The 12,104-nt window shown below is 35.0% G+C and overlaps 1 protein-coding gene across 1 annotated transcript; it reads right to left on the reverse strand.

Annotated features, from left to right (window-relative positions):
- Positions 1–2,193: 2,193 nt before the first annotated feature.
- Positions 2,194–7,879, reverse strand: LOC137719427 (MADS-box transcription factor 23-like). The gene is made up of 9 exons (XM_068458465.2): positions 7,850–7,879; positions 7,545–7,761; positions 4,791–4,869; positions 3,554–3,615; positions 3,164–3,263; positions 3,017–3,058; positions 2,865–2,906; positions 2,598–2,750; positions 2,194–2,492 (listed from the first exon to the last, which is right to left on the reverse strand). The coding sequence occupies exons 2-8, from the start codon at positions 7,724–7,726 to the stop codon at positions 2,646–2,648; spliced, it is 612 nt and encodes a 203-aa protein (XP_068314566.1). The 5' UTR covers positions 7,727–7,761; positions 7,850–7,879; the 3' UTR covers positions 2,194–2,492; positions 2,598–2,645.
- Positions 7,880–12,104: the final 4,225 nt, after the last annotated feature.

Consider the following 12,104-nt stretch of genomic DNA (forward strand, 5'->3'; position numbering starts at 1 on the left):
AAAACCTACTAACAATAACGAGAGAGAAACCGAAACATTTAATCGATGAGAGAGAGAGATATCTCAGCGCGAACAGAGAGAGGGGGCTCGAGAGTAGGGGTGGTTCGGTATGGGATCCCATACCGAAACCCTTGTCCCGATTCCCAAACCGAAATTTTTGGGAATCCCAAATTCAATACCAATCCCAAACCAAATTTTCGGGAATCCCAATTTTCGGGAATCCCGAAATAATTTCGGGATTTCGGGACAAATCGGGAATCCCGAAATGTTTTTGGGCTTTTGGACTAAAATTTGACATATTATGTTTTTGGGCTAAAATTTGACATATTATGTTTTTGGGCTAAAATTAAGTTTCAATCTACCCACTACCCATTTGTGCACAAAGTTTTTGGGCTAATGCCATCTCACCCCACATTCCAACTTTGATTCCTCCTCCACATAGTTGTAATTAAATGAAAATTTTGGCGGCGCCCATGTCTGAAAGAACAACTATATTGTGTACTCGAAAACAAAAGAAAAAAATTTGAGCTCAACTAATTGCATGCCCTGTACCCACCTTGTCCGTGTATATATATACAATATATGTATACTGATATGTTCATGCATGCATAATGGTCTTTGCTCCTTTGTTTCCTTGATTTGCCTAGGTATGCAGGAAACTAATATCCACATGTTAATCACACTAGTGGCTAGGTATGCAGGAAACTAATATCCAAAGATTAATCACACTAGTGGCTAGGTATGCAGGAAACTAATATCCAAAGATTAATCACATTAGTTGAGACAACTGGAATATAGAAACAAACAAATTGAACAAACAAACATTAGTTATTTAGTTGAGACAAAGATTAATCACACTAGTGGCTACCAATACCATTAATTAAAAAATAATTCTCTTATAATTAAAAAATAATATATATATATAATATTTATTTCTATTCGGTATGGGAATACCAAAAAAATGGAGATGTAATCCCGAATCCCATACCGAAAATTTCGGTTTGGTTCGGGATGACATACCGAAATGTTCGGGAATTTTGGTTTGGGATCGGAATTTTTTCGGTTTGATTTGGGATTTTTGAGATTTTTTTCCAGCCCTACTCGAGAGGCAGGAACGAAGAGAGACGAAAGCGCCAACGGATAACAACACTCGTGCGGAGTTGTGCTGCAGTCTGCACTGAGTGAGTTCTGACCAATATCTTTTTCGTATTTACTTTTCGACCCCAAAAGGTTTACTTATTTATTTTAAACCCAGAAAAGATAGTTTAGTTATGTATGTCTATCTGGGCCAAGTTGGGCCTGGTCGGGTACTCTTCCCAAAACGACGGTGTTTTGGGGATGCTAGGGTTACGCCATGAATTGAGCGGCTGTTGTCTATAAAACCACAAGCTTCCGCCTCCTCTTCCGCATGTTAGTTGTGATCCAAAGAAAGCAGTTTTTTCTTTCAATTTTTTGGTTTGTGTATGAAATTTGATGATTTTGTTTTGGGTGGTTATTTGTGAGGGGATGATGAAATTCAATGTGCAAACGCAGTACCAATCTTGGTTTCTATGAGCGGCACTTCCACACGAGATTTCTGACTCTCTCTCGCTCTCTTCGTTTCTTCGTATGCTTTATCAATTTATAATATTTAGGTTTACAAAGTGTGGGAATTTTGCAATAACTCTTGAATGCATTTTGAAATCGTAGCGACCTACAAATCGATACACGGGAGATCATATTTTCCCATTTTTCTTTCATTGTGCGTGATCCAGAATAATAACAGTTAAACGTTGCATATATATTCTGTTTAGTATTCGGTTAATTATTTGTGCAGGTCAAACGGTAGCATCAAATATCTCTAATTATTCTTCCCAGCGCCGTGTTTGAAAAGATGGTATTGTCCAAGCTAAACAGGACACCGAGTGGAACTTCTCCTTTGAAGAAATCAACGGCAAATTCGAATCCGAATTGGTGGAGAAATTTTTATGAAGATATCATGAGGGGAAATTTTATCTCTCTTTAGTTTCAGATATGCAAAAAATGATAAACCCCATTTTTAATTAAGAGAGAGAATTTTATAATCAATTGAAAATTTGAGAGAACCATAATTAGATTCAATCAATGGAAAGAAAATTATGGGATAAATAGGAGGGAGGAATAGAGAGAAGAACCCAGGATTAAGACGAGGATGGTAAGAATGAAATTGATATGTGATCACAAATTCAAGAACTATCTGTGATAATTAAATAAAAAAGCATGTTTAGGTCATGCTTCATTGTACTAATCAAACATTTCCAAGCACACAACATAAAAAGTTTATTTTCTTTGTGTATCGCACAAAGAAAGCGTGCAAAAACTAACACAAAGAAAGCCCACCAGGCCGAGAAAAGGACATGCCCAACACTCCAGGGCCCGAAAAAGAAGTTTGCAAAAACTAAGTTTTACATTTTAAATGCTTGTAGTTGTGCACTTGTTTAGAGAAACAGCGCACTTCCTTGGAGTGTAGACTTCTGCATTATAAAAAGTACAATTCAGATGAAAATTGAGATGAGTATGTTTCGGAACATTAATTATTAATTATTCTTTTTTGATAAAAGAATGTGAATAAAATTTACCATCAAATTGCTTGTTGTTGTTGACGTCTGTTACATTTGTTGGTTGGGCTAGTTTAGTTGGTGGAATGGTACATGTGACTCCTCACCTGTCCACATGGCATTGCGAATGCAGACATTTCTACCTTCTGAATTCACGGCACTTGTGCCATAAACCTGTTACATAAAGTTTATTATTGCTAGTTTTTACTTTACCTTGCCAAATAAGGTAAGGTGGATTATGATTGATTTATTTTCTTAAGGATTTTTTTCTTGACAAATGAACTTTACCTTCTTGTACAGTTCCATATTTTGCAGATGGATGATATTACCCTGCATGGAACAAAGAAGACGAAAAACGTATGATGAGTGAACTAACTCTTAGTACGTAGTAATGTGTGAGACAAAATAACGATTGATTAATTATGTATTTTTGGAAAGACCTTTTGATTTAGGTCTTCTATTTCATCGGTCAATATTTGTTCCTGCAAGAGTTTAGATGAATGATATTTGTCAAACTTCTACTAAATGAAAACAATGACACCAGGAAATAAGATAATACATAAATAAAAGCATTAATTTCAGCGAACCTTTTTCATTCGAATTTCTTGTAGACTCATTTCTAATTGACTTTCTAGACCCTTTAGTTCTTTGACACTTAAACCACAAAGTTGTTCTCCCATGAATTGCCTGTCATATCACAATGCGGGACGATAAGTCGATGAGCAGTGTTTGGAGTCCTACCACAAATCAATGTATAGTATACATTGTTTTTAAGTGGCTCACATCCACCCTAGCTAAACCCTAAATAATTAGATATTAAATTAGGACATTGTAAGAATTCTGTATATGAAGCATTTTATGACAGTATTATCCATGAGATGATAACATTAGGTGCAGCCATCGTTATTTGTGTGTGCTTGTGTGCAATTTCAAAAAAAATTGTTGAATTCTAACTAACTGAAGGAGAAAGATAGTACCGATGATTCTCTCTCAAGTTCTGTAGTTCTTGCCTTAAGCTGGCTACCTCCCTTTGCCAAAACTAGCAAGTACACAATAACAAAACAGTAAAATGCATGCATCATTTGAGAAGTGCATCAGATAAAGTCCCTTTGACAATATGTCAGAAACTTGTGATTATTTAAGTACATTATAAACTTTGGTTTATCAAAGAAAAGTAGTTTCTTGCAATTTGTATACAGTTTGGTTTAGTTCAACATACATATTCTAGAAGTACTTCTGAGTCAAGACAAACGAACTATCTTATAATGGAGTTACGCAAGTTCATCATTCCAACATCAGAACTTATATTTTGTTTGGAAGATAACATGTACAGTTCTCATCCTTGGAAGCTGAAAAACATCCTATATATGTTTATATAATAAAAGATGGAAGAGTAATTTAAACTTATTCTTTGTACAGTTCTCACCAAACTCAAAAATATCTTGTGTTTCTATATATGTGAGTTAGGAAACGCAAGTTACTACACACACACACACACACACACACACACACATGTAACTAATTAACATGCTTGATCAGTGCCAAGGAAGTCGTATGCATGTTTAGTTTTGTCTGATGGTTGTGTGAAGCAATCTTTTCTTATGACTAGAACTGGTAGCCTTCAGAAATTATGACTAAGCACGCATAACTCCATTAAAGAATAGTTCGTTTGACTTGACAAAGCAGGACCACAGAATATTATTGTAACAATTTTTTGTTCTTAATTTGTAGCAATATTACAAGCAGCTGTCTGGAGTTGGAAACTTTTATTCCAAAACCTAACAATTACTTGAGTACGTATGAGTAACTGAATGCCTAGGTATAAGTTTTATGCCTAGACGGTGTAAGAAAAAGACGAATTAGTTTGGTTAAATACTTGTAAACGACATGAAATGGTTTATTGTGCATTGCACTTAGGTTGAAGCAGATACACAGATGTAAACATATTTTAGGGTTTCGGATTTCTATGTACAGAGTTTAGTCATGAAATCCATGTGTATCCTACCATCATGCCTTCATGAACCCTGATATCTATTTTAAACTCAAATAGCGTGGGAAGAAAGAAGACGAAATCCAACTCTTGGAGTATATTGTTAATGCAGAGAAAAATTAGCATGACTATTAATAAACTCCAATGTAATTAACATTTCATATGATATGCTGGAATATATGGTTAATGCAGAGAAAAATTAGCAAAAGGCAGATGGAGAAGACCTTCACTTCTGAAGCTGGGTTACGAAGTTGCTGATGTCCCTCCTTTGATCTGTTGTATCTCTCTATCACTGAATTCAAGCTGGTGGAAATAAGGACATAACACAGTGATCATGGTGATTCATGACGAGGACCTTAAAAATGGAAAACTGAACATTGACATTGATTTCTATATCACTACATTATATATATATATATGTTTCAGGGTAACAGATATTAAGGGATATGAATGTTGGCAATTAAGAAGTAGAGGATTATCCACAGAACCACATGTAGTTCTAGTCTTTTGATCTATTTGGAAACCCTACCTGTAGGTATCCAGTTGTAACGAAATTGGTTACTATGAATCCCAAGTTTTCATTTTCCGTGTTTTCCCTTTTCAGGGCCAACATCTTAATTAGATCTGTTTGATAACTTTTTAGTTTTTAATTTTCACTTTTTGTGCCTTAGATTTAAAGAAGGTGTAGGGGAAGTATGGGGTGGTAGGAGGAAGGAGATGAAATCAAGAATAATGAAATAAAACAAAATCTTAGAAGAAAACAACTTCAAATAGTATTTTTGTTGTGCATAGTTTTTATTTCATGGATATTTTCTTGTAAATATTTCTTCTACTTTTCTCCAATCATCATTCCTCCACAATGCATGTCCTTCATTTCTCCCCTAGATTTCCTCTATCTCAAGCATAAAAAATGAAAACTCAAAACTCAAAATAAATAATTATCAAACAAGCAATTATTTTTGCTCATTACTAAATGTGATCCACAATAGTTTCAGGCCGGTTCGTTTTAAAATGTTTTGAGAAGCGAAAATATTTCACATAATTAATTAAATTAGTTTTCCATTTGGTTTGGTAGAATTAACTAAAAGTGTTCTCTTTGTTATAGGTTGTTTTCTAAGAAAGCGCTTCCAAGGACATTGACAAGATGTATATAAATTCAGGGATTGTTTGAAAATCAGCTCATTTATAGTTTTTAATTTTCACTTTTGTGTTAGAGATAATTGAGATATGCATGACAGAAATGGGGAAAAAAGAGAAGAATGAGGATGAGAGATGCAGAAGAAATGTACTAGAAAAGAGACAAAATGAAAATCTAAAATCATTTGAAGTTGTTTTCACTTTCAAGATTTTGTTTTCATTTTGTTCCCTCCCTCTAACCATCTTTCCTCATTCCTCCTTTTTACTATATAATTTTTTTTTGTATCTCAAGCACAAAAAATAAGAATTAAGAACAAAAAATAAAATAATTATCAAACAGACTCTTAGAGTTTTAATTAAATTGAAGGTCAACTACATTTGGCATTGCTGTTGACAAAAACAGACCAAAAGTCACAATATGATTGATCACTTGGATGTCATATGACCAACATATAAGAACTTACTAAATGAAAAGAAAACCCTAACCTTCAAGAGGTAGAAAGAGTTGGGAAAGGGCTCATGTGACGCCCATATAAGCCAAAAAGAGATATATGAAGTTTGTAAAAAAGTAGTGGTTAATTTGTAGTTAGACGGATAAAATGCTAATGGTAACTTTAAGGTTGTACTTGTCAGTTGTCAATGTATTAAAGATAGGTGTCAAACTATTAAGATTGCAAATTGTGATTGACCCTAAAATGTAACTAATTACCCTCCCTAACACTTAATTATGTGCTTTTAACAAAGCGATTTCAAATTGTAACTTACCCTAACTTTTGAATATAGCGATTTCTATACTTTGACAAGCAAAATACATTTTTGTTTGGTTTAGGTTGCCTTAGGGTTGGGTTAGACCAAAATGGATTTATAATGTAAGATAAAAAATAGGTGATTGATAACAAGACATGAATGTGTTACGGTCACATTAACTAGGAATAACTCCGAGAATGTATTCTTTTTTTTGTATCTAACTCATTTAACTAATAGAGGTTGTCATGGCATAATGTCTTTTTCATATATTATGTAAATTCAAGGTCGATATTGTTCTTTCGAGTATCTTCCTGGCTTTTAATTAACATAGATATAATTTATTATCATATCACTTTCAATTTTGCGCAGCATATCACCAATGTAGACGAGTTATTTTACCAGATAATTTGCTTTCATTCTTGGGCATGCAACTCCCCCAATGTAGACGAGTTATTTTACCAGATAATTTGCTTTCATTCTTGGGCATGCAACTCCTCCCTCACATAGATCCGCATTGATCATCATCTCATGTGCCCCTTCATGCATGTTTTAGCTAGTGTTTTGTGTTCAAATTTAGATATATGGTAATATTTGTTGCACTAAATTAACCTCAGCTTTAATAATTATTTTGGAGTACCCTTAATTATCATACCTTTGACTTGGTTCAAGCTACTTCTATCCTTTTTTTAAATACCTTTAACTCCAAGCAGCTCATGATGATCTTCAAAGTAACAGCTTATACATTGAAAAATTCCCCAAAAATATATAGATATTTACACTGTGATGAGCCTCTAGCTATATCTGCTTAAGCTTGCATTGTAATATAAATCTCTAGGTCAGCACCATATTATTTTTGTATTTCCAGATTTGAATCTCTTCTTTCAAAGTGGTCCTAAGAGAATATATAGCTAATTAATTGTTTGAATTAATTAAAAAAATCATAACCATGCTATTTAAATGCAACAACATACATGTAGCACAACAACTGAGCCATGCATACTATATATAACACTGATTAACCCAGAGATACAAGAACTAAGGGATCCAAAATGTATAGAAAAAAAGAACATTGATACTTTTTTTTGGTTTCAAACCTGTTGCTTGCAAATTCATAAAGCTTTTCGGTGCTTGAGAAGATCACAAGTCCAACTTCTGCATCGCACAAAATCGCCAGCTCTTTTGCCTTCTTAATTAAACCCTTCCTACGCTTTGAGAAAGTCACTTGCCTGCTCGTCGAATTATCGATCTTCCGAATCACAATCTTCCCCCTCCCCATATCAGCCCCCTTATGCTCTTTTTGTTTTAAGGTTTCTGCAATTGAATAAGATCAATATTAATGTTAGCGTAAGGGTTAAGAAGATTAAGAAGAAAAGAGTACCTAGCCAATGAGAACACGGACGGTATTGATCAACCTGCCGCCTGTAAGAAACTATTTTGATACATTTTGCCCATTTATTAGAGCTTATATAGGCCAAAAGTGGTTAAAAAACATTCCTTGTATTTTTCTTTTTTCTTTTTCTTTTTTTTTTTAATGGGGTACGAGTTTGGATTTTACTATTAAATTGTCTTACTGGTTTGTAATTAACCTGTGTATTGAAATACAAATTAACAGATTATGTAATATGTAACTTATGGATAGGCTATATATAGAAACTACACGTCTATCTTTGACTATTTTAATGGCGCCATTGGCCTAATAAGTCAGCGACACGTGTGAATAAAATATCATGCCTACTTAGTTTTCTATTGCAATTTGTGGGGGAATTTAGGCCTGTTTGGTATTTTTATTTCACCAAAAACTGTTTAAAGTTAAAGTAATAAAAAAATAATTTTTCTCCTAAAAAAAAAAAAAAAAAGAAGTAACAAAATGCTTGGTAGAAATAAAATTTACTGTTTATTTTAAAATCAATGACATTCAAACATCAACTTTTTAAAAAAGCATCTTATATAGGTTATTTTTAAAAGCTTTTTATTATTATTTATTTATAAAAAACGGAGTTGAGCCTATAAAGTGATTTGCAAGTAATACTATCATTAGCATTAAAATGATGTTATATTTTTTCTTACGTACATTTTCTCCCTTGGAAAACAAAGTGACCACCATCATCTACCATTACAACCACATAGCCTTACACTACCCACTGCCATTACCACCACCACCACCGCAACTCTAGCCTCCCCATCGCCACTACCACCACCATCATTGCCACTACTACCAACACCAGAACTACCACCACAAGCATGTCACCACCACTGCTGCAGCACCTCAACCAACACACCCCACTATTGCCGCCACCAATATACCCTCAATGTTGTCGTTGCACCATCACTTCCCTTACCACCACCACCATCATCGCCACTACCATCATCAACACCACCCATAACTGCAACCACTAGCCTTATGCTATCGTTGCCACAACCACATCCGACGTCGGCGCAACACCACAATCCCCACCACTACTACCTATACACATTAACCACCACACATTGTTATTGGCTTCACCACCACCACAATCGCAACCCTTACTACTGTGATCAATGCTACCTCTACACCTCAATCACCACACTCTATTATTGACACCACCACCATACCCCACCACCACTACTGCCATCACCACCACTGCCCCTATTAGCACTGTCACCGCCACCATCCTTACTACCATGTCTATTGTTTGGCATTATATACAATTATATTAAAATTTACCAAACGGTTTTATACTCACAACGCTTTTAAAAATAAAATTTATCAAACACTCAACTACTTTATTTTACATCTAATTATTCTTAAATCACAACAAATTTTTTTTTTTAAAAAGCACAACAATCCTAACTTGGCCCTTAATTTTTGTTTTTATGCGGTTTTCTTTACACCGATCTAATGTTCTTTTTAGGATGTTCATTCTTTTAGGGTGCCACTTAGAACTATAGTTGAGCGATATTCTTTTTTTACTTGTAAGTGAGAATTCTTAGCTCTAAACTCAGTAGATGGCGAGTTAATACCAAATTATTATGGTTAATTACTATGACATGACCCACATACATACCTCATCCCTTTATGTAAATATATTATTGTATAAAATAAAAATTGCTCAGTTCAGGGTACCATCACACTAGGATGATTGCGATGCATCATCACATAAATTGGTCATCATATAATTTGATATTTACTTTAGTGTTAATACAACTAGAGTAATTAACACACACGCGCGCGCGCACACACACACACATGCCTACCTCCACGTCAAACTTCAACGATTCAAACCATTTATTTTGTAAGTCTCGATTTGTAGATTATCCTTGTAAAAATTTAATTTAATCCGAAACCATTTGCCTATTTAATTATCACTATGAAATTTTAATGTTTCTTAGATAATAAAGTATTTGTCAATTTCTTTGTACTCAATTAGATGCCTCAAATATTTTCGATTTGGGTAATAGTTTGCAGGGATAGTCTATGAGGTGCAACTTGAAAAATAGAGGGTCGGGATCGTTAAAGTTCAATGTGGTGCAGGCCCCACAACTAATTCCCATTTGTATAAAATGGAGATCCCTTCCCTTAAAGGCTTCTTATATATCTAAGTAGAATTGTAGTCAGTGTTCTAAAAGTCCTCGCCTGGCTGTCTAGGGCCCGCCTAAGTACCAGGCGACTGCCACAGTTCCGATTGATTCCTATACATTTAAAAAATAATAAAGAGCGCCCTAACAAATCTAGGCACCTGCCTAGCCCGACTAGGTGAGCCTAGGTGGGTTTAAGCGGGTTGGCAGATTTATGATTTATTTTGCTTTATTTTTATTAAGATATTTAGGGTCCAAACTCTTTATCTCGAATAGAAAATAGATAACTTTCATTTTGCATTTTATGTTTTTAATACATTGTAAGAGACTTGTTGGATACTTGAATGAACACATTATGTGCTTGTTTCCCATGTTCTCAATATGTTCTAGTCTTTTATAATTTACATATTTGTTATAGTTTATGTTTTCCAATACAATTATATATTATAATTTGACACTTATTTATATGGTTGGCACTAGGCTCCTATCCACCTCCGATAAGCGCCTAACGCCTTTAAAACATTGATTGTAGCACTTCAAAAAAGGTTATTTTACATGTTTCTCTTTTATTTTATTTTAATTTGTAAATATTGATGATGATAATGTCAATAAACGTGATGAACTCATTATTTCCTCAAAAACTCTATTTGTACGTTTCTTTATTTCTTCATTATTAATGTTCCGCTATCAATCTCTTCAAAATTTGACGCATATTTTGTGGTAAGGGTTGTTACAGATGATCCTTTTGTATATGTTTTCTTTTTATGGACTGCACATACATGCTCAGTTTCTGAGATCTGGTAAATTTACAGGTAAAATATTGTGGGTAAGATCTCCACGTGTCGGACCAAAGGTTGGTTTATATTGGAAGAAAGCATGGAAGAAGTTCTAGGGCTGCTGCTTTACTTTTCTAGGGCTGCTTTACTTTTCCATGTTCCTTCCATGTTTTCTGCTTTGTTTTTTCTTTCTTTCTGTTTTTGCTTTTCCTTGTTTTCGGCTCCTCCTGTTTCTTTTCCTTTCTTCCGCTCATTTATATGAGCTTTCCTTGTACTTGGTTTCACATAATACAAATATAGACATTCAAAATTCAATATGGTATCAGAGCAGTGATCCTAACCGGCCTGTCTCTGTGGTGTTCTCTTGAGAGATTTGTGAGCTTCTTGTCCTTCAATCATGGCTGAAGAAAGCTTAGTAAATTTGGAAGGAGACGGCTTTCATGCTACTCCACCATCACCACACTCAGATATTGATATCAACCCAAATCAACGTCTTAGTTCTGTCTTGCTAAATGAGTTTAACTATCTTCCATGGGAGAGAGCAATTTCTCTTGCTCTGGGAGGACGATCAAAGCTTGGTTATGTTAATGGTGCTATTCCAATGCCTGAGACTACCTCACCGGAGTATGATGCTTGGCTATGCAAAGACCAGTTGGTCATGTCGTGGCTACTCAATTCCATGGATCGTAAGATTGCAGAAATTTTTAGCTATGCTGAATCCTCCATGACTCTTTGGAAAAATCTCAAGGAAATGTATGGAAATCAGAACAATGCGGCTAGAGTGTTTCAGTTAAAGAAGGACATTGCTGGTTTGCAACAAGAAGGGAAGCCATTTGTGCAACATCTTGGAAAGCTGACCACTATGTGGAACGAGCTGAATGTGTATCGACCACACACCATCGACGCTGCTGTGCTAACTAAAAGAGCCGAGGAAGACAAAATATTCCAACTCTTAGCAAGCCTGAGCCCTGAATTCGAAGATCTTCGAAGCCATATCCTCATGAATCCCGACCTGCCTTCTTTTTCAAGTGTGTGTGCCATAATTCAAAGAGAAGAGGTTCGAAGGAAAGTCATGACCTTGGACATGAAGGCAAATATACCAGAAGCTAGGGCTTACTTCTCTAACCAAAAACTTGGTGAGGAGAGAGGCTACAAAGGAAAGAAAACTGGCTTAAAATGTAGCCATTGTGTTGTTGGAGTGGGCCCTCAGCCCGTCGACCTGAAAATTTCCACATGGTATCTAATTGGGACATGTGATAATATGTCAGAGATTAATGCTCTTAAATAGTATCTCAACAACAAGTTTGCTATCAAGGATCTTGG

The sequence above is a fragment of the Pyrus communis genome, chromosome 1, assembly GCF_041283825.1.
Source record: "Pyrus communis isolate YQ-2024b chromosome 1, ASM4128382v1, whole genome shotgun sequence".
Taxonomy (NCBI): domain Eukaryota; kingdom Viridiplantae; phylum Streptophyta; class Magnoliopsida; order Rosales; family Rosaceae; genus Pyrus; species Pyrus communis.